The sequence below is a fragment of the Sceloporus undulatus genome, chromosome 1 (genome assembly GCF_019175285.1).
Source record: "Sceloporus undulatus isolate JIND9_A2432 ecotype Alabama chromosome 1, SceUnd_v1.1, whole genome shotgun sequence".
Lineage (NCBI taxonomy): Eukaryota > Metazoa > Chordata > Lepidosauria > Squamata > Phrynosomatidae > Sceloporus > Sceloporus undulatus.
The window spans coordinates 49,466,553-49,487,836 of NC_056522.1; the positions used below are offsets into that span (position 1 = coordinate 49,466,553).

Below are 21,284 nucleotides of genomic sequence, written 5' to 3' on the forward strand. Positions count from 1 at the left end.
AACACCCTGGGGTCTCTCCTTTCCCTTCCCACTAAGCCTCACCCACTAATACTATATTAATGGTTTTATACTCTTTCTAGGTTTAATTTCTTTTTAGTGTTAACTGCTTTTAAGATTGGGATGAGGAATGGGGTTTTGCATTTTTAAGCATCTTTCTTTTAACTGTATTTTCCTATTTTTACTGTTGTAATCCACTTGGATTCCTTGAGATTAAGCGGAATATAAATAAATTATATTATTATTATTATTATCTTTTCCACTGAGCTCCATCGTTTTAAAGGGATACAGGTGAATGCTACAGCCTGTTTCTGCCAGAAGGCTGATATTTGGAGAGCAGTGGTGTCACCCGCCCCAGTCTTAAGGTGTCACCTGGTACAGCCCACAGACCCCTGCACTGACTAGCAACCTATTTTGAAAGCAAGTGGAAGGGGATGGCCCATTGTCAGCATAAGCTATGAAGTTTTTGCCAGGTACCTTAATAATTCTTGTAGTAGACCTGACCTGTTATCAGTAGTTTATAATATTCTGATAACAATCACAAGACCAAACTGAAAGTTTCTGCTATTTGTCCTCCCAACAGAACCATAAAACCATTTTGTAGCATTTCAGAACTTTAAAAAGTATCAAATGTCTGTGTGTTCTGCCGTGTGAGCTGTACTTCTTGAATATTTATTGGTCTGAAGCACGTGCTTGCCCACTGAACACTGTGGATGCTTAGGCAACCACAAATACTTGGTACAGTATTCTAAAACATTTTGTTCCTCATGAATTTTTGTGCTAGAGTGAAGCAAAAGCAGGCATTTAATATCAATGGACCATCTACCACAAAGGACATTTCACAAACTGTGTGTTTTAGAGTTTTTTATTTAAAAAAAATACTACTTCAGTAATAAATTATATTTGGGCAGCTCTTCATTCTTTGTATGTGGTTCTTGTGCAAAATACTGAGAAAGCATCTTGCAAGGTTATCAGTTCCTGGTTTTTTGCTTAGCTTGCAGTTTAGGGCTTTCCCCCCCTGTCTTTTCCCAGAAATATCAAGCCTGTTGAAACTGGCTTGTTAATTCACTGTGCACCAGATGTAGCATAGCCTAATCCTTGAGGTTTGCCCAGGAATGTGCTGGTTCTCTATTCTTCCTAATACTTCTAATGAAAGAAATGCAGAATAAGTATATCATGTTTAAGTCCGGTGGAAGCTAGATCTAAGATTGTGTGTTGCTAAAAGATTTCAACCTCAAAGGAAAACCAGTGTTGTTATATCACAAATGCCCATGGCATTTTGCAAAGTTTCAAGGGTAAAATGCAAGAGGGCCTTGCTTTCAGGGAGCATAAATGCTCACAGCCAAACAAGATGAGTAAAACAATGGAATGTATGCTAAAGCTCCATATAAACTGGAGGGAGCCTATACAAAATGGAGAAACCCCTTAGATTTTCCCTCACTATACCCTGTGGATTTAAGTCATGGAGGAGAAGCTCTGGCTTGCAGGCTTACTCTATCCTGTAAGCAGTCTGGTTTTAATCAGAATATCAGTCCAGGCTCAGCCAAGAGTTTCCTGGTTTAGGAATTGTGGCATAGGCCTGGTGCAGATAGGCACATTGCAGTGATATTAGGGCTCGATAGGGCTGGGCGTCCAGACATGCCCAACCCTAGTGATAACACAGGTGTGCGTGCCTGTCCACACAGCAGGCACCAAGCTGTGCAGCTATGGCACCGCATACAAACACTCGTCAGCAGAAGTGGCGTCAGAGGGCTGCATCACAACCCTTATGATAGTGAAAAAAGGAGCCACCTAGAGCGGCTCCTTTTTGAGTGCACATCTGTGCAGCCACGTGTGGATGCTGCTGCACATCTGTGCAACAAAAAGGTGTGGTGTTTTGCCGCCCATGTGTACCGGGCCAAAGTGTGGTTTAATAGTTCTCGGAGGTGTTGAATTCTGTTTTGGAAGAGAAAGGAGGTAGGAACACATGGGCAAAGGGGTCGTTTTTTATCCAATAAACCATGGTTTATTAGACTGAAATTATGGTTTATTGGAGTGAAATTATATTTGAACCAGTTCTGAATATTCCCACCTGGAGTAGAGAATAACATTATTTGAGATACTTGTGAGTGATATTTCTCAAGCTAGTGTGCTGAAATGAAGGGATACCTACACACTATATAGAGTTGCATGGGCATTCTTGTAGGTGATGCCTAGATCTTTCACTGATTGAGATGAGGGAGATGAACTGATGGATACCTCTGGTGTCACCAGTTTGGTATGTAACCACTCAACTACCATATGTAGTTATCAAATGTAAGTACCAACCACTCAGTTTTAGGTGACATCTAAACTAGGTCAGATAGGCAAGTGAATGACTTCCCTAAAGTGTGGTAAACTGACAACTAAACAGACTAGAGTGGATCTGTGGAACTACTACCTATCTGCTTCCCTCTCATCTGTCTATCAGCTTTTCCTCGGAAATAATAGAGATACCAATTCTATTTCTAAAGGTTTGTGATTTCAGATACTTACACAAAAGAGTAGGTAGTGTTAGCATAACCTGCATACCTTGCACAGTATTTTGGGTTCCCTATATATCATATCTGGAGACAGCATGTTCTTGAGAGATTTATGACCTTTCAGGAACACTAGGTCAGGTTCCCAGGAGAAATGGAGCGTGACTTGAGGCATGTGTACATCCAGGTATTAAGACAATCAAATCTAAATGGGTTTACTAGGTGCTCCTTCCTTCCTCCAAGTCATCAGCATTTCTAGTTGCAACTTGATACAAAGGATCTCCTTGACTGCAAAGCAGTAAGCTAACCTCTCTGCCTACCCCCTTTTGTGTTCCCAGCAAAACTTCCCTGTCCATCCTTCCCAAGGTTATCCTGATCCAATCACTGTTTTTGTTACACTAAAATTAAAGCCATTAGCCAGCCCTGCATCCCACTGTCAATTCCTGCGAATGCTATCAGGTCTTTGTTACAGTGCTAGAGTTCCTAAGGCACACAGGTCTCAGAAACATAGCCTCTGGGCACACAGCCAGGATACACCTCTGTGCTCTGTGTATGTTCTGTGTTGCCCTCAGATCTTCCAATCTAAACCACTCAATTTTTCCGTGGTCTACTCAGTGAATAAGTAATTTATTACCCCCTGCAAATCCCTCAAAGTCCACCATCCAGTTTCCATATTTCTGTTCCAATTTGCTCGGAATCCTGTGTCTGTGTAGATTGCTATTGTGTGTGTGATTGCACTCTGCATTTTTCTGAATAAAAACTCTCTTAATTCACCCAAACCTGGAGTTCTCCTCAGTTGTTATTGGTATACGCATGTGCAAATGGTCCTAAAGGTTATCTAGTACCTAGCAAAAGCTAATTTCTCCAACAATTACATAATGGGGGGACCCACCCATCCCCCATATTTCTTGGGTTACAGTACAATCCAACAAAAAAACTTTTTTTCAAGATTGGCTGATACCAGGCGTGAAACTTCTTAACTATTGGATTAAGTCCTTGGCTTTGCAGCCATTGTATTGAATTATTCCTGATGCTGCTTGGAAATGTCTATATGTTAATAACACCAACAATTTTCATACGTTTTATTACAAATATTTCTTTATCTTCCTGTGAGCACTCTGGTTTGGTCCCTTGTAGAAAACTTATAAAAATATGCTTCTTGGCCTTCTGCTATTGTGTTTTATTTTGCTTGTTAAAAGCAGTCATTAGTTGTTTCCTCCAATTGTAATAGGGTTGTTTTTTTTAAGGTTTATTGGAGGGAGGAACTTTCCAACACAACCCAGCAGTTTTATATTTAATTTCACAATTGACACTTCGTGATACATTTTAACTTTGGCACGTAAGCTCTGTCTGGTGTTTGTTGCTACCTTTGTGGGGAAGTGGCTCCCAGACTGTTCCATGGTGTCCTGATTTCCCCTCTTTTCCTTAATTGTTGAATACAGCTGGAGGCAACTCTTTGCAGATGCAGCAGAAGCTCCTAAAGGAATCTGTGTTTTGATAAATCCACAACTGGCACCACTATGTACAGCACGGAAGGAGGGCCAGACAAGTAACGTCAAGGACTCTGGGTACTCCCTGTGCTTAAAGAAATACTCAGTGTTCTGAAGTATCATCCTTATTGTAAAATCAATAGGGAATGCTATAGATGTGCTTGGTTGTATTTTGAACCTGTCCTTTTGTCTGAGGAGCTTGTTGTGGTGTTGCTGCATTCATCCTTTTGTAAGTAGTGAGAAGCGTCAGGGCCTATGCTATAGGTTTCAGTTCCTTTGGTTGCGCATACAAGTATTGCTTTGTAATAATTGGTTTATTAACAGTTATGCAAGGATACAGTAAGCAGACCTAAAAGGCTGACTAGCAAAAGCTATTTGGGCACTTCTCAAGAGAGCACCCCTGTTCCCCTCTAACTCAAGATGAGGAGTTTCTCTGTCTTGCTGCCTTTCTCTGTGTCTCTTGAAAAACTACCATCTTTCCTAAAGCCTGGAGAAGTAACTTTTTTGAGCTACTACTTGTAGAATCCCTCATTTATTCTGGCTGGGAAAGAGCAGGTTCCAGAAACTGTAGCTTTAAAATGTCACTTTTCAAAGCTCTGGTCAAAAGACACACAGTGGCAGATTTACACCCAAGGTAAGTAGGCCACAGCCTGGGGTCTTGGATTTTGACGGACTAAATAGAACAACAATAAAGCATTAAATTTGAGTTTTACATAATGATCTAATATCATCTTAAACTTGACATAGTTCAAGTCCTCATCATGTCTTAATCTGGCCATGAACGCTAATATATACATGTACACATATGCATATCATATACATTTACATTTATGAACTACTCTCTCTGTTCCAGCCAGTAATGTTGTATTGGTTCAAAGGTCAGTCCCTATTCTCTTCACTCCCTCCCAAAAAAACCCTGGGAAATAGCTTGGTTAGTTTCCATATTAATCCATATTCATTAAGTTTATCTGAGGATAGTTCTTCAAAGCACTCCCATACACAAAGCAAACAAGACCCATTTCTGCTGTTTTGCATATTGAAGAGTTTGAAGAAAACTTGTAATGCAAGGGGGAGTCCTTATAGCAGGTTTCCCAGAGGTATCTCTTCAAGGATACACCTTAGTCCAGGGGTGGTGAAAGTACAGCCTAAAGGCTGTGTGTGACCCCCTAGGGCCATTCCTGTGGCTCCAGGACCCTCCAGGCTTCTACAAAATAACAAAGAAGTGCTTAGCTCCCAGGCTCAGCTATTTAGCAATCCCCACTGAAGGTAGAATACACTTTTGGCTACTTCACATATAACATTGGGGTTGTTGGGTTTTTCTACTGTTAACCAAAGGTAGTCAACTGTAGAGGGCCTGGGAGCATCACCTACCATGTTATCCACCCATTTCCAGACCCCCTTGAGCTCCACCTTTCCTTTGGAACAAAAAGGAAACTCCCCGCCGAAAATAGTGCCCCTTGGTTCTTCTTGAGGCCTGATTCTCTGGGAGATCTAAGATTGGGGGACTGTACAGATGGCCTTTGCAGCTCTACAGATCCCATGCTTGATTTGCACTTTCAAATGTAGCATGCTAATAAAACTTGATTTCATACACTAATCAGGAAGCTGGGATTGGCTGAAGCTCTTTGACAAGTATAAATTTAGGATATGATCACTTCAGGCTCATGTCTTGCAGCAAGGGCAATATGAAAAGAAATAAGAACATACCACTTTAAAAATGTTTGTCACACCATTCTTCTTTCACATAGCTGCACTGCTTTGAAACACCCCCCACCCCAGGTTTAATAAGTCTCTTACAATTCTGTCATTACAGCAGTCAGTGCCATGAGGAGGCTTGATTCTCCTCCTCCCACTCACTATTCCAAAGCAGTCTAACTTCGTGCCAGTTGGTTTATTTATTTTTAATTTTGCTGTGTTTGAGTAATTATGGCAAAAATGATTTAAAATTATTTTTATTTTATCATTTCACTCCAAGTATGCAAACACTGCAAATATTTTTTTAAAAAGTTAAATAAGAGGTATAGAGTTTGCCTGCTTTGAAATAATGAATGGGAGAGGAAGAGAGGAGGAGAATCAGCCCCGTCCTGCCACATGATAGCTGTAATTCCAGAACTGAAGTGAAGAGACTTTTCGCACCCATACAACTGTGCTATAATAGCAAAGTTCAGAACTACTGATGGAGTTTGCCTATCAATGAAAAGGTGTACTACAGTAAGAAATGGAATGCAGGGCAGCAGAAAGAAGGATACGATATTGTGTGATAAGTACCAACTAAAGACACTTCCTGTTAAAATTCCACACTTTAGCCTTGTGTGGTAAAGTCCTTAGTGGCAAATGTGGATTTGTTCCTATTCAGTGTTTGATCCATCCTACACTCATTTTTGTATAGATCTTAAGAATGGCTAGCAATATTTCTTTTCAATCTTGTGCTTTGAGACTGGTTAGGACTGTATGTTAGTTATGAAAATAATGACAAAATGAAAAGTGAGTGAGCTGATTTGTACCGGAAGTGATTGTTCTACATTTCACTGTATTCCCTGTGATAACTACATGCCATCTCTTTTTACAATTGACAGAAGTGACTAATACTTACAGCTGTGTTAAAGCTTTGTTGCACTAACATTCATGAAAAAAATTAGTCTTTTTTTAAACAGTTTAAATAGATGCTGTCAGACTAGGTTTCTGTTTGCTTGCTTTCTTATTTTGAAATGGCTTTAATGTTTTCTCTAAGGCAGAAATTCTAACGGGCATTGCAGTTGGCAATACTGAAGATGCTGGACGTGTGGGACTTATCTTGTTAGAGAAAGGCTGCAAGATCGCCATTGTAACCTTGGGCCCAGAGGGTTGTGTCATGGTCTCCACAAAGGCACCCATTCCAAAACAGGTTCCTGTTCAGAAGGTCATCGCTGTGGACACCACGGTATGTGCTTGTGATTTAAGAATCTTCCTTTGCAGGAAGATTATTTGAGCACAAAAAAAGCAAAGCAATCAGCCAAATCTTTGGGCAGTACTTATTGCATGCCAGCATGCTGTCATTTTCCATTTTGTGCAGTACATGTCAGTTCATCCAAAGTTTATAGGCTGGCGTTCTGCAGACAGACTAGAGCAGTATGTACCGATGATATCATTGTAGTCCTCCTTCCCCTTTCCCCTTTCCCATTGCAGTGGATAGTAATTCTGTTGTTCTTTGCGCAAGATGGCGACATAATCCCTTACCACCATCACCTCAAACACCCCTGTTATGTTCTGCAGTGGAAGAAAGGAGACGCCCAATCATTCCCTCCTCATACTCCCCAAAATTGAAGGATGGGTTCTGCCCACACATGCCTGAACTGTTTGTGCTGGCAAATGCTTTTGCTTTGTAGAGCTTAAGTGGTATCAGGCGCTCAAATTCCACAGGGCATAGTTAAAAGGCAGAAGCGTGGCATGCCATGCCAAATTAATTTTGTCCCGATTTGTAAGGTCATTGACCTGCATTTTTCATAAAATGCAGGGTTGGGGTTCTCTTCCATACGCACCACCAATTCTTTTCCTGTTTATAATCAAGTGCTGACTGAACACTCCTTTGATGGAATGTGAGGATTATTAGCTCAGCAGCTACTCCAACCATCAAGGAAGGCAACAGTTAAGGTACCAATAGCAATTTTATCTCACCCACATTTACAAGAGCTGGTACATTTTGTACTCTGCCTTCAGTGTGATGTAAATTCAGAGTAGTTCTGAGGATGTTGCTGAAAGCACTGTATGTACTAACTATACATTTTAACTGCCTGATGTCATGAAATGTAACATGTGTTATTCTGAAGCAATTGTGACATTTCTCCCCTTTCATTAAAAGTAAAACATAGTACTATTATATGCCTAAACCAGAATATCTGGTTTAGTGCAGGAGAAAGCAAAGTCCTCCAGAAGAAAACAAAATTAGTGTTCATGCTGGTTGTCTGCGCTGTTGTGACTGGCTTGAAATCTTTTTCAACCTCCAAAAACAACAAGTTGTGAATCTGGGTAGGAGTAACTGAGATGCAAATGAGCAAGCAAGAATACTCAACGTTTCTGAAAGTTTTTCTCTCAAAAGCTGTCCCCATCTCAGATCTTGAATATTGACATACATAGGCCAGGATATGTGAAACATGTACAACTGTTCTGCACAGCACTTGAAAATATCTGGAGAGCTAGCTGTCCCTTCCCAAGCCTGAAAGAACAAACAATAGCAGAGGCCATGCTGGCTGGAGAATTCTGGGGTTTGTGGCTCAAAAAGCAACTTTTCCAAGCTTAGACTAGGATCCCAAAGGCTATTTTCCCAGGGTTTTTTTTTCCCCCTTTTCAAAACAGTCCATGCACCTTAGTTGTTTTTTTCCCCTTCTCAAGACAGCTGCTGTTGTTTATTTGTAACATGCTTGTTATACTGCCTTGAACTCCTTGGAGGAAAAGTAGGGGGTTATTTATTTATTTATATCCCACTTTTCTCCCACTATAGTGACGCCAAGCAGCTAATAACAAATGTTAAAACAATACAAATAAAAAACAATAAAAATGTTAAAAAGTATAACATTTAAAAAACAATTTATAAAGTTAATATCATTAGACATTTAAAATATTAAAATGTATTTAAAATTTTTATGTTGTTATTGTTCTGTGCCTTCAAGTCATTTCTAACTTATGGCAACCCTACGGCAACACTACCACAGGGTTTTCTGGGACTGAGTGTGTGTGTCCTGCCCAAGCCCCCCAGCGGGTTTCAATGATCAAGTGGAGAATCAATCAATTTTCAAAAATTACTGTGTGTGTATATTTTTCATCCCAGTTCTACCTAAACTCTTAAAACCATATGCAAACAGGATTTATGCATTTGCTATATATACTTCTGGCTTGGGCATCAGGCTAGAATTTAAGTGATTCTTACAGATTCACCTGCTGAGTTTTTGGAATGAAATTTCATGTTGGACATCTATGTTGGAATGTCTTTCTCTCACTTCATTGTGCAATAAATGTGTGGTCCCAACACAGATACAGGAGCCTGCAGTAGATACCAAACAAGTAGGAAAATAGAGGCCGCATTCCCACTTACAAATAAATTGCTTTGCAGTCCAAATCGATGGATTGGTTCAGTCACAATACATTTGCGCCAATCACATTTTCTTGCTGCAAAATAAAATAAAATAACCCACTTGTGGTTCACATAGACGAATGAATCGATTCAAAATGGACCTGCTCTAGCCATTCAAAAAGCAAATTTAAATCGATTCCAATCCACATTTGGTTCACACTTGCGCTGAATTGATTTATCTAAAAAGATGTGAAAAAAAATCCAAAAAATCAGCATTAAAAAGATATGGGTTAAATACGTCTAGCACATGGCCCCCTCTCTGAATTATTTCAGCAATTCGTTTCAAGTGTGAACCATGTTCATTTAAACCTATTCAAAACGATTTGTAATCCAGTTTAAAAGGTAGTGGGAATGGGGCCTAGTCTGGAATTTTATAAAAAGACCCCCACAAATCCCTATCCCAAAATGCATCTGTGGAGGTAATCAGGTGGCCCTGCTTCCCTGGCATCGCTTGATCATAGAGGCCTCTAAGCAAGTCCTGCATCTATAGAGTGAAGGTATGTCTCCTTATGACCCTAATGGAAAGGCATTATGGGAGCTGCCCCTTGGCTGCCATGATCTGAAAGCAGAGACCACATAGGCAGCAAGCCTTAGCTAGGAGTTGCAAACAGGAAGATTCCTTCACACCTATGAGACAGATTTATGACTGGGAGATGTTTCACAGATACAAGCCATTCTGGTATCAATAGCTTTCCCATGGCAGAGGATGCCTGTGGATCAAGTGATGTGTAAATTTGGTTTTGCTTTGATGTAGGACAACAACCTCTGCTGAGTACGTGACTAGGAACTTATTTAAGGTTCAGTTTTTCCTTTGTTCGCTGTTCCATGTTGGTGGCAGGCAGGCACTCTGTCAGTCTGCTTCTCCTGGCGTGGGTCCATGCACCCATTTCCCTTCATCATGTTGCTGCATCTACCTTGATTCCGAGGGAAACCATCTCAGGCAAGTATTACCATTAGACGGCCTTGTGTTCTCTCTCCACTTTTCCTCCCTTTCTTCTATTACCCTTGAGTGATTGCATGAGTGAATGTATGTGTGTGAGTGTGTGTCCCCCTGTGCATCAATAAACTAGCTTAAAATTCAAAGACTTTGCCTTTGCTTCAGTTCCTGGAGGCTCTGGTCCATTGATATATAGGCTGGGATCTTGTCCCAAAAAGGGTATTTGTAAGGAGCCCGATATTGGTGTGTTGAGCTAATTAATATTCCCCAAAATTTGAGCAGATATCCTTACAAATTTTTCTATCAATACACCTCAATGATATTTTCCTGAGAAAACTGACTTGTTTTCAAATGTAACAGTTCCTTACACTCCACTTGAGAATACTACTTGTATTGCATCTGTCTAAGTATGATCAGGCCATACTGACCAATGCTAATGATGAAACTGATGAAGAATGACCTATTCTTCGATCTCAGCAGCTATAACCCAATCCAGCTATTTCATGAAATTAAACAGAGTGGGTACATACTCCAGTGCTTAGTCAAGGGACAAGTTACAACTTTCCCCTGCCTGGTCCCTTCCAGATGCCTTGGGCTGCAACCCTCATCATTCCATGGGCATTAGCTGTGCTGGCTGGGAGCTGTAGTCTAACATATTTGGAAGGTTGATTGAACGTTAAAAATATTTTTGAAACATTATCAGGGTTTCAGGCTGGTTGCAGGGATCTTAGAGAAGAGTTGCATTCATAAAGATTCCAACTTTGCCTTCTCACACATCCCTATTCACCTCTACTGCAACATGGCTATCTCATCCCTGCAGTTCACTCCTACTCTGTGTGTGTGGAAAACACATTGCCTACAATGTGTCTATTCATCTACAACTAATGGTTCTTTGTTCCTGTTGTGGAAATGACTCTAGTCTTTTCACAGTATGCACGAGCCACTGAGAACCCTTATCACAGTCTTTTATTTAACACCTCACCTAGTAGCCTTAGCTAGTGAAGAATTCTATGCAGGCAAATAAGTGGGCTGGCAGAGGATGGCCAGATTCTCCATTCTTTTGCTGTCCACAACTACGCCTATAGTTCACACCAAATCCCAGGGATTTTGGCCAGCCTGGAGAAGTCCTCAGCAGAGTAGTTTCTAAAAAAGGCAGTCTATGAGCTTTGTTGAGATTATTTACAAGGCTATTTAACTTGGGTTTGGAGGTGTGTCAAACCCTGAATGGGGTTACATTTTCTCTAAAAGACTGCATTTGCAGCTGGGAGTGCTTCTGGATCAGCCACTCCTAATGTCAGCTCAGATAGGTGCAACAACCAGGAGTGCTTACTATCAGTTTCAGTGGTTATGCCAGCTGCACCCCTTCCCAGAGCTGGAAGACCTAAAGATGGTAGTGCATATGCTAGTAACCGCAAGGCTGGATTTTTGCAATGCTCTGTGCATTCCTCTTGAAAGATTACCTCTATAGTAAATTTGGAAACTTCAGTTAGTTGAAAATAAGGCGGCCAGAGTAGTTATTGGTACGTCCAGGAGTTATCATATCACACCAATATTAAAATCACTTGACTGGATGCCACTTAGTTTCTGAGCAAGATACAAAGTTTGATTATTATCTTTAAAGCCCTACATGGTTTGGGTCCAGGTTACCTACAGGATCACCTCTATCCTGTACTCCCAGATCCTCTGAGGGACATACCGTATTTTCCGGCATATAAGACAACTGGGTGTATAAGACGACCCCCAACTTTTCAATTTAAAATATAGAGTTTGGGATATACTCACCGTATAAGACTACCTGGCTTCAGTGGGCCTCTGTGAAGGCCTGGAAGGCAGGAGGAAGCTGGCGACGAACACGCCGGGCCTCATAGCAGGCTGGGTGCGCGCACCGGGCCGCAGGGCTCCCTTGCAGCCTCCTTGGAGTCCTGGGAAGGCAGCAGCAGGCTGGGTGCGCACTAGCTTCAGAGGGTCTTGGGAGGCCTGGAAGGTGGGAGGAGGCCAATGGTGAATACACTAGGCCGTGGAACAGGCCAGGTGCACGCACAGGGCTGCGGGGCTCTCTTGCAGCCTGAGCAAGCAGGGCTTAACCCAGTGTATAAGATGACCCCCAACTTTTGACAAGATTTAAAAGGGTTAAAAAGTTGTCTTATACACTGGAAAATACGGTATATTCCAGTCAGCCAGGACCAAGTTAGCAATTGTCACCCAGAGGAGTTTTTCTTCAGTTCCCTCTAGACTGTGGGAAATCCTAGTGGAAGAGACTCAACAGCTTTAATCATTCCTTTTGGATTATATACATCTGATGTTCCACCCTTTGGTGAAAACAAACATCATCATTATTATTAGTTGAATATGCTGTCTGAATTTAAAACAGCATTAAGGACCAGTATCTTCCAGCAAGGCCTATCCAGGTGTTTTTCAAATTGTGATTTTTAAATTAGAAATTTTAAATATGGATTGATCATTTTAATATGTATTTATTTTATGTTATTTTAAATTGATGTTCTGTGTTTTTAACTGATGTGGTTTGTTGTATATTAATCTGTTGTTGTTCCCTGCCTACATGAACAACTTCATCAACATTCTCATTCATCACAGTCTACAATTACTAGCCAAAGTGCTGCTCTTTGAAATTTACATTTTTCAGACTGCACCTCAGAGCCCAGAATCTTTCAGTGTGACCAACAGCCATGCTGGCTGGGATATTCCATTAGCTATAGCCCCAAACAGTAGTATCCCCAAACTCTAGAAATTTCAGTTATCTTGATAAGAACTAAGAATTAAAATTCTTGGCACTTCCTCTTCCCCGAAAGCCATTTGTCCTCCTCTTAAAGATGTTCTGCTTGCCTCAGTAATAATGAGGAATATAAACTTACTTAGAGACATGCTTAGAGATACTTCTGTTTTCACTTGTTCCAGACCTGTTCTGGTGTTGAATCCAGTTTCCAGGGCTGAACTCTGACTCAGACCAAACTCAGCTGAAAAAGTGCTGAAGTTTGATTTTGATTTTTGGTGAAAGTTCTTCTATTGCTGAGTAATACAATATTTTATGACTTTGCTGTTTTAACAGCTTACTTTCCTTTTTGTAGAGTGATCATTCTTTCATGCAGTTTAATCGATGTGCATTGCCTCTCAGTTGTTAGTCTAAGGGGTTTCATAGAAAGGGTTTGGATTAGATAACAACAAATTGCTTTAGTGAAACAATAGTGCTTATTAATCATCGTATTGAACTTGAACTTTACTGGGCACAGTAAAATGTATGCAAAAGAAGCCGCCTTGATCATTTTTTTTGGAAAGGCGGGGTAAAAATAAAATTTATTATTATTATTATCATGGTAGCATGCAGAAATTCAGGAAGCTGTTCCAAAATCAACAAACCAATTTTGGGTTTCATCTGCACCAAGAGCAGGTCTTTGATAAAGCTTATGGATTTTGATAGCCCATTCAAGACCAAGTCACCCCAAAGTACATGACGGTAGTAGTTTACTGAGGGCCAGCATGGTATAATGTTTTCATTGTCGGACTATAACTCGGGACACCAGGGTTTGAATCTCCACTTGGCCATGGAATCCCAATGAGTGGCCTTGAGCAAGTCACACACTCTCAGCTTCAGAGGAAGGCAATGGCAAACCCCCTCCGAACAAATCTTGCCAAGTAGGGTCACCATTCTTGTAAGTCAGAAATGACTTGAAGGCACACAGCAATAATAAATAGCTTTCAACAATATATTGTTGCTGGTAAGAATCCTTCCACACTCCCACCTCTCTTTTGTGAGGAATACAGCAAAACTGAAGAGAAGATAGGAAAGCCTGGAGCAGATGAAACCATAGTCCCTGATAATTAGTAAGTTCTGGTACTCTGATCAGTGGGCTCTGGCTCCACTACATCACTGTACTTATTGAAGAGTAAATCCCATTGAACTTGGTGAAGGATAAATACTTTTGAGATTGCACGTTACAAGACAGGAAATAAAGCGCTATATGGGTGTGAGCAAAGCCTTAAAAAGCTTGATGACAGTGACAAACATCTAGCCTTCCTGATAAGCGTTTCTCATGAATGAACAAACAACTCCATCCATAGTGTCTGGCTGTCTGCACATGTTGTGGTTTGGGATGCTAAGGTGAGGTTTATATGTGAACCCTTTGATCAAGCAAATTACTCTTGGGCTCTTATTTCATAAGAACTACCCTTATCTTACAAAGAAAATGAATTTTTAAATCATTCAGAAAAATTTGCTGACTTTAGGAAAACAGATTTGCAATATTTGTTATGTCAGCTGTTTTCTTTTTTAAAAAAACTTGTACAGTCTATACATCAGTGTTGTTCCCAGTACAGCAACCTATAGTAACAAATTCTTAGTAGGGATACTAAATCCTCTTTTTGCTGCTCTCTTCACTAGTTCTTATAAGTAAAAAAATTAAGAAATCAAAGTATATGTACAAGGTAGCTTTCAAGATGCACATTGTTAACTGTGTATGAAAAACTAACAGTGCAATTATAAGGTATGTTTACTCAATACTAATTCCCATAAATGTCCATGGCTGAAATCCCATATCCACTTCGGAGCATCAGTTGGACTTTTTTTTAGCAAATCCACTTAGAATTGCACCTTTTTCATGTTCTGATTTGACATGTATAAGATTACACTCTTTAAGTGGATTTTTTGTAGAATACTGGAGATAGCTGCCATTTATCTTGCCTGTTGTATGCAAGCATACATGGCTACAAGAAGATCAACTAGAGTGGGATCCCATTCTTCCCCAATTCAAGCTTTTATTACATTGTTTACGCATACATGCTGCAATCTGGCACCAGAAGTGTTTCTTTTGCCTTCCTTCCCATTCCTACCAAAGCCAATGTTGCTAAAAAACCAAAACAAAACCCACCTTCTAACTCACTCCAAATATTTTCAGGCTATAGCCCACTTTCCTATTGCACAACAACCTTAGTGCCCCCCACCCACCTAGTGGCATCTACCTCAGCAATCTCCAGCTTGCAACCGCTGCCTTCTCTACCTCATGTGTGAATACAGCAGCAGCAGTGCCCCAGGCCTGCCACTCCCTCTCATCCCCTCCAGCATAGCAAAAAGAAGACTGGCTGCTCAGTTGCTGCTCCCAGTGTGACTGGGTGCAAAGAGAGTAGCAATTGAGCAGCCACATGAGTAACAATCAAGAAGCTATCATTCTCGTGCCGTGTTGCAGCAAAGAGTGGCGCAGGCAGGAGGCTTTTGGGTTGCTGCTCAATTGCTGCTCCCTCTGCATCTGATCACCTTGGGAGCAGCAAACAAAGAGTTGGCTGAGCAGCAACCTAGAATCCTCTTGCCAGTGCTGGCCTTGTGGCAAAAGCCAGTATGGGTAAGAGGGTTCTCATTTGCTGCTTGACCAAATAATTGGTTGCTGCTCCTAAGATGACTGGAAGCAGAGGGAGCAGTGACCAAGTAGCTGGTCACTGTTTGCAGCAAAGGCCAGCACAAGCAAGAGGCTTCTTGATTGCTGCTTAACCAGCTACGTACTTGGTTGCTGCTCCCAAGATGACTGAGTGCAGTGGGAGACATTTCTCCCTAGTGAGAAAAGATTCTTAATCCTCCTTCACTGGGGCAGAGATGGGCACAGCCAGCTTCCCACTTTTCTCCTGGGCGAGGAGGGATTCTCAGTTTGAGAGAGGTGAAGATCTTTTGAAGAATCAGGCCCAGATACTCTTCCCCCTCCTCCCCCAGAGACATGCCTTCCCCACACAGCTTTAAGTCATCCTGCCCTAGGGTTGCCATAAGTCAGGAGCTCCAAACCGGGACAAATGTAGTACAAGATTTACAAATGTAGGACACTTTTTTGATGTTGTTGAAAAATGGAGGACACGCCAAAAATAATGATTTTTTTAAAAAATGTTAATATAAATGCACGTTTCTTAGACATGGTCAAAATGGAGGACACTTTGTTATTTAATAACAAAAATAAAATAAAATAACCAAGGCTGGGTTGAATATATTTAAAAATAAAATAAAATAAAATACCAAGTCTGGGTTGTATGTATTTAAAAATTAAAAAAACTTTTCCCTCCCCCTGGCCCAGAGGCCTATCCTCCTCCTTTGCCTCCTCCTCCTCCTCTTACTCCTTTGCCACCGCCGCCGCCGCCTTTGCCTCCTCTTCCTCCTCTTCCTCCTCCTTTGCCTCTGCCTCCTCCTCCAAGGCTCCTGTCACTGGCCAATGGCAGACTGGGGCTGGAAACTAGGCCAGCCCCTGCTCATCTGCCATTGGCCAGAAGGCTTAGGAGGCGAGCACTGCCCCTTAAGCCCCGCACGTGAGCGCACAAAAGGGGCGAGCGCACACTGCTGCCGGCCGTGGCCCAGGCAAGTGCCGCAGGCTGTGCAGCAGCTGTGCTGGGGGGGGAGGTGGAGGCGGAGGGCGGCGCGGCACGGCCATGGAGGAGGAGGAGGAGGTGAGTGGCCGGCCAACCGTGTTAGCGGCAGCGGTAATGGCCGCATGAGCGCGCCCGCCCCGGAGGCTGAGCCCGGGACAAAGGCCCCAATTGGGGGGAACCAGGCCGGGGCGGACAGGCAGCCCCCCAAAAGCGGGTTTGTCCCAGGGGCCGCCGGGATACAAACACACGTTGGAGACTATCACACGGGGGAAATCAGGAGATTAAAAAGACATCTTCCCAGGAATGTCGCTCAATCGCAGCAAAGATTTTCAGAGGACATCGCACTCTGAGAGGACTTATGAGGAAATGCCATGAATGGTTTGTTGCTGGAGCATTCTTGGTTCTTCCCAAGATGAGTCCTCTTAGATTGCGATATCATCTGAAAATCTTTGCCACCATCGCACATCTTTCCCGGGAAAATGCCCTTTTAATCCCCTGATATTCCCCATGTGATAGTCTGCATAGTTATCCTCTGTTACCTCTTCTCTTGACCTGTTCGATTAAAGAAACAGGAGCAGCAGTGCAGTTCTAACCTGTCAGCCAAGTCACAGCAAAGCTCACAACATGTAAGCTGGGTCCCACATGCAAAAGCTGCTTTTTGCCACCATTTCTCCCTGGCTGCTCTAACTCCTCATCCCCTCTGTGATCTTAAAGGTTATTGGTTACCATTTTCTTTCTTACATGCCAGTACTTGGACTGAAGGCCTCCCTGCTGCCCCCCTTTCCCCTCACTGGCCTCCCTGGATCTTTCCACTGCCTCCAGAGAGTGATTGTTCTAAGTAGACAGAAGAGGAAGAGGAGGAAGATAGCTGAAAGGGTGCAAAAAGAGTTTGTAAAAAGGCTACATTATCAGAAGCTTTGTTAAATGAGGTATGCCTGTAGTAAGAAATAAATCCTACTAAAGCTAGTGGGGCATGCGTATGCTTGTGATGCACTTTTAAAAGTTACAATATAAAATAAAATTAATTCACAGAAAATATTCCTGTGGGAAATTATGTGTCTTTCCCACTGGCTCTTTTCCCCTGCCCCTCTTTTTTTAGATAATTTCCCCCTCCTTCCTTTTTTTTCCTTTCCTTAATATAAAGGCTAATACACAGGGGTGTATTTAAGTAGGTTTAGAAGATAATGGCCTTCTAAAGAAAAAAGGGGGAGAAACAGTTTTTCTCCTGTTATGCCAGCCAGAATGTTTCAATAATCACAAAATGTCTCCTCTCTAATTGCCTTCTGTCTGCTCTGGGGTTACCTGGATGATGTTGTCAGAGTTACGATTTCTCCAATGTGACTCACGGTATGTGTATAAAATCCCTTTCTTTTTACAAGAAGATGCAAGTGGTGAGTTTTTCATTATAAAAATAATATACCTTTTCTCAATGTTAATAGCTGAATGGATCATCTTTTATTTTATTTTTTTTGATGTTGTTGCCCTACTCTGTTTTGTTGAAGCAGTTAAAAGAAGCTGTACTCTGTAGCAACAGTAAACACACCAGTGGCATTTCCCAGGGACAATTTATTGCATTCTCTGTCACGAAAATGTTTCTGTTGTTAAATAGCCTCCCAAGAGAGGTTCATTAGATCTCCCCCTTTGCTGACATTGAAACAGACTCTTACAGCTCTTTCTTTTTTTCAGCTGAGCCACTGCTTTCTTTTCCTGAGACAATTTATATGTTGTTTTGTGGTACAGTTTCACTGCTTTTCCATTTGTTATTACATTTGTTTCCAGGAAGATTTTTTTGTGTGCGTGTGTATGTGTATGACTTATATTTCTTAGCGTATTCCCCTTTGAGTTGGAACTGTATCACAGAAAGTTTGGCTATAAATGTTGAAATAAATAAACAGCAATTGAATGAAATAAATACCCATGAAAAAACTGAGTTCCCGCCCAGGATGCTGGGGGCTCATAATAATGTTCATACTATGGCAATATTATGAAGCACTTGATGTGTGTTCATACTATTCCTAATGTGTGTGTATGTGCCTTCCAGTTGCCTGTTAACTTATGGCAACCCCATTAATTTCATAGAGTTTTCTTAGATCAGAATACTCAGAGGTGGTTTTGCCAGTTCCTTCCTCTGAAATATAGCCTACAGCATCTGGTATTCATTGGCAGTCTCCCATCCAAGTACTAACCAGATCTGGCCCAGCTTAGCTTCCAAAATCACACAGGATCTATGTCCTTAGGCCACTATGCCAAATACTTTAGCAACAATGTGGCTTACACTGGGTTTGCAGCTATTATAACTTCCAGTAATGTGGATCTCAAGCAACAAAATGCTACCTAGATGTTTGTGAACCAAGATTTTGACTAGATGACTTGTTTTTAAAGCTACCTTTTGGGTTTTGTACAAATGAAAATGCTAGTGCATAAATAACTTTGTTCTGCCCACTTCTAACAGACATTTCTTAACATTTAAGGTTCATTGTGTCAGAATTAACAAGAGAATTTAGATCACTTCTCCATCCCAGGGAAATTCCTCAGTACCATCCTGCCTCTCCTCTTCATTGTATAGGAATGGCTTGAATGTACAGTATATCCAGTGCCCATATGAGACCCAAGCCATCAAAGTATAGAGACTGCTGGTAAAAATAAAAGCATATAAATTAAGCCAGAGAGCCCTTCAACACATGTACACTCGCATGCTTTGTTTCCTGACTTTGTGGCCTAACGGCTGTGACTCAGAAAAATATAAATATGGAATCCATTCCAATGACTAATTACTGAAAATTCTGTGCCTCAGCAGAAGTGGAACTTGTGGTTAACTCTAATACTATCAAAATGCCTTTGGTATTCAATAATACCCCTTGGTGTTTGATATCTAGCATGCAGTTCGCTGAAAGAATAGTGATTTTGTTTCCATTAACCCCTTAACAATGAAAAAAAACAGCTGCTAGTAAATGAAATCCTTGGCAGACAAGTGTCTGAGGGTGCCTTCTGTGATTCATCCAAAGTCTTTCTCTGGTCTTTGCTGTTTTCATGGTAGTAGAAAATGGCATTGACCACAGTCTGTGAGAGAGAGGCCTGTTCACAGTGGCAGGCTATTCTCAGACAAGCTATTTGAGAGCAGTTGGGCTCTAATTGTGGTTAATTGCACACCAGCCTGGTGAGGTGGAGAGTATTATTGTAACAATAATGCCCTCAATACTGATGGTATAATAGCTCATTTTATTTATCATGCAACCGAAATAACCCACTGACTTAGTCCTCTGCTTTCTTGCCTACAAATATGCAATCCAGTGAATTTTTGTAACACAAAGACCCATACAAGAATAAATTAACTCACCAGCTGCTTCAATCAGCAACAATTAAATTTTATTTAACACTGCATCCATTATTTCCTAAAGTTCAGCTTGGCTGTGAAAGTAGCATGACTTGAAATGATTCCCTGAGACTTGAGTCACTTTATAATAAACTCTGGTAAGGAGATTGTCTCTTAAATCTTTGCAGTGTCTGGTCCTGATTCAGGTTTTTCAGACTGTTCAAGATTATCTATCATCCATCCATCCATCTACACACACACTGAACATGCACTTGTCACCCATTTGTTCCAGAGGATCCCATTACCGTTCCTCCGGGAAATGCCTGTGTTGCAGGGGTATCGTGGGAACACAGTAAACTGTCTTATATTGAGTCAGATCTTTGATTTCTCTAGTCTAGTACTGCTGACCCTAACTGACTTTCTGGGGTTTCAGGCAGGACTTTTTTCTAGCCCGATCTGAAGATGCGGTGGATTGAAACTTTTCCAGGCAAAGCATATGCTCCCCTTCAGAGCTGCAAGACTGCCTTGTATTTTTCACAGATAACACAATGAAAGTAACCCTAAATCTACAACATCATAGAATCATAGAAACGTAGAGCTGGAAGAGACCACAGGGGCCATCCAATCCAACCTCTTGCCATGCAGGAAATCCAAATCAAAGCATTCCCAACAGATGGCCATCCAGCCTCTGCTTAAAGACCTCCAAGGAAGGAGACTCCACTACACTCCGAGGGAGCGTGTTCCACTTAAGAACAGCCCTTACTGTCAGGAAGTTCTTCCTAATGTTGAGGTGGAATCTCTTTTCCTGCAGCTTGCATCCAGTGTTCCGGGTCCTGTTCTCTGGAGCAGCAGAAAACAAGCTAGCTCCCTCCTTAATATGACATCCCTTCAAATATTTAAACAGGGCTATCATATCACCTCTTAATCTTCTTTTCTCCAGACTAAACATTGCCAGCTCCCTAAGTCGTTCCTCATAGGGCATGGTTTCCAGACCCTTCACCATTTTAGTTACCCTCCTTTGGACTAGGGTTGCCATATCCCGCCTGGGGGCGGGACTTTCCCGGTTTGGGGCGGGGCCACATGGTCCCGCCCCAGTTTAGCCCCTCCCCCGGGACCTCCCCCCCAGCAAGGCCCTGGAGGCAGCTCCACCCCTCCCCATGGCTGTGTGCCACCCTCCCCGCCTCCCTGCCTGGCTTAGCCTAGAGAGCAGGTCTTCAAGACATCTGCCACTCAGAGCTATTGCCAGCCCACTTGGTATATATACCCTGCAAGAGGCCTTACTTTCCAGGTTACAGTGAGAAAAGAAAAAAAAGGCCATAAATCATTCCTGTTTCACTGGGAGTCTAAATGCCTCATCTTTTAAATGTCTACCACTCAGTATTCTTGTAATTCTTTATCACAGGATCGTTTTTGAGGCCCTAAACACCTTTCCTTGTAATATGCAAATTTCTCCCGAAGCTGACTAATGGGAAAGAAGCAATCAGCCCTCCTCCATTTGGGTTGGTTTTCAATGGCTTGGTGAAGGAAGAGATTTTGCCTTGCAAGTTGCTGGTAAATAATAGAAGGCTTTGGGGTAGCAAAAGGCTGC

At 41.8% G+C, this 21,284-nt stretch overlaps 1 protein-coding gene across 5 annotated transcripts in view; it reads left to right on the forward strand.

Moving 5' to 3' along the window:
• Positions 1-21,284, forward strand: part of RBKS (ribokinase) — a 90,950-nt gene that overhangs the window by 48,107 nt on the left and 21,559 nt on the right. For 3 of the 5 annotated variants that reach the window (XM_042477103.1, XM_042477129.1, XM_042477112.1), the window contains one exon: positions 6,717-6,905. The exons of 1 other annotated variant lie outside the window; for it this stretch is intronic. In XM_042477103.1, coding sequence (XP_042333037.1) covers positions 6,717-6,905 — 189 coding nt within the window. The remainder of the gene's footprint in view (positions 1-6,716; positions 6,906-21,284) is intronic. One more of the 5 variants, XM_042477121.1, reaches the window with a different exon arrangement.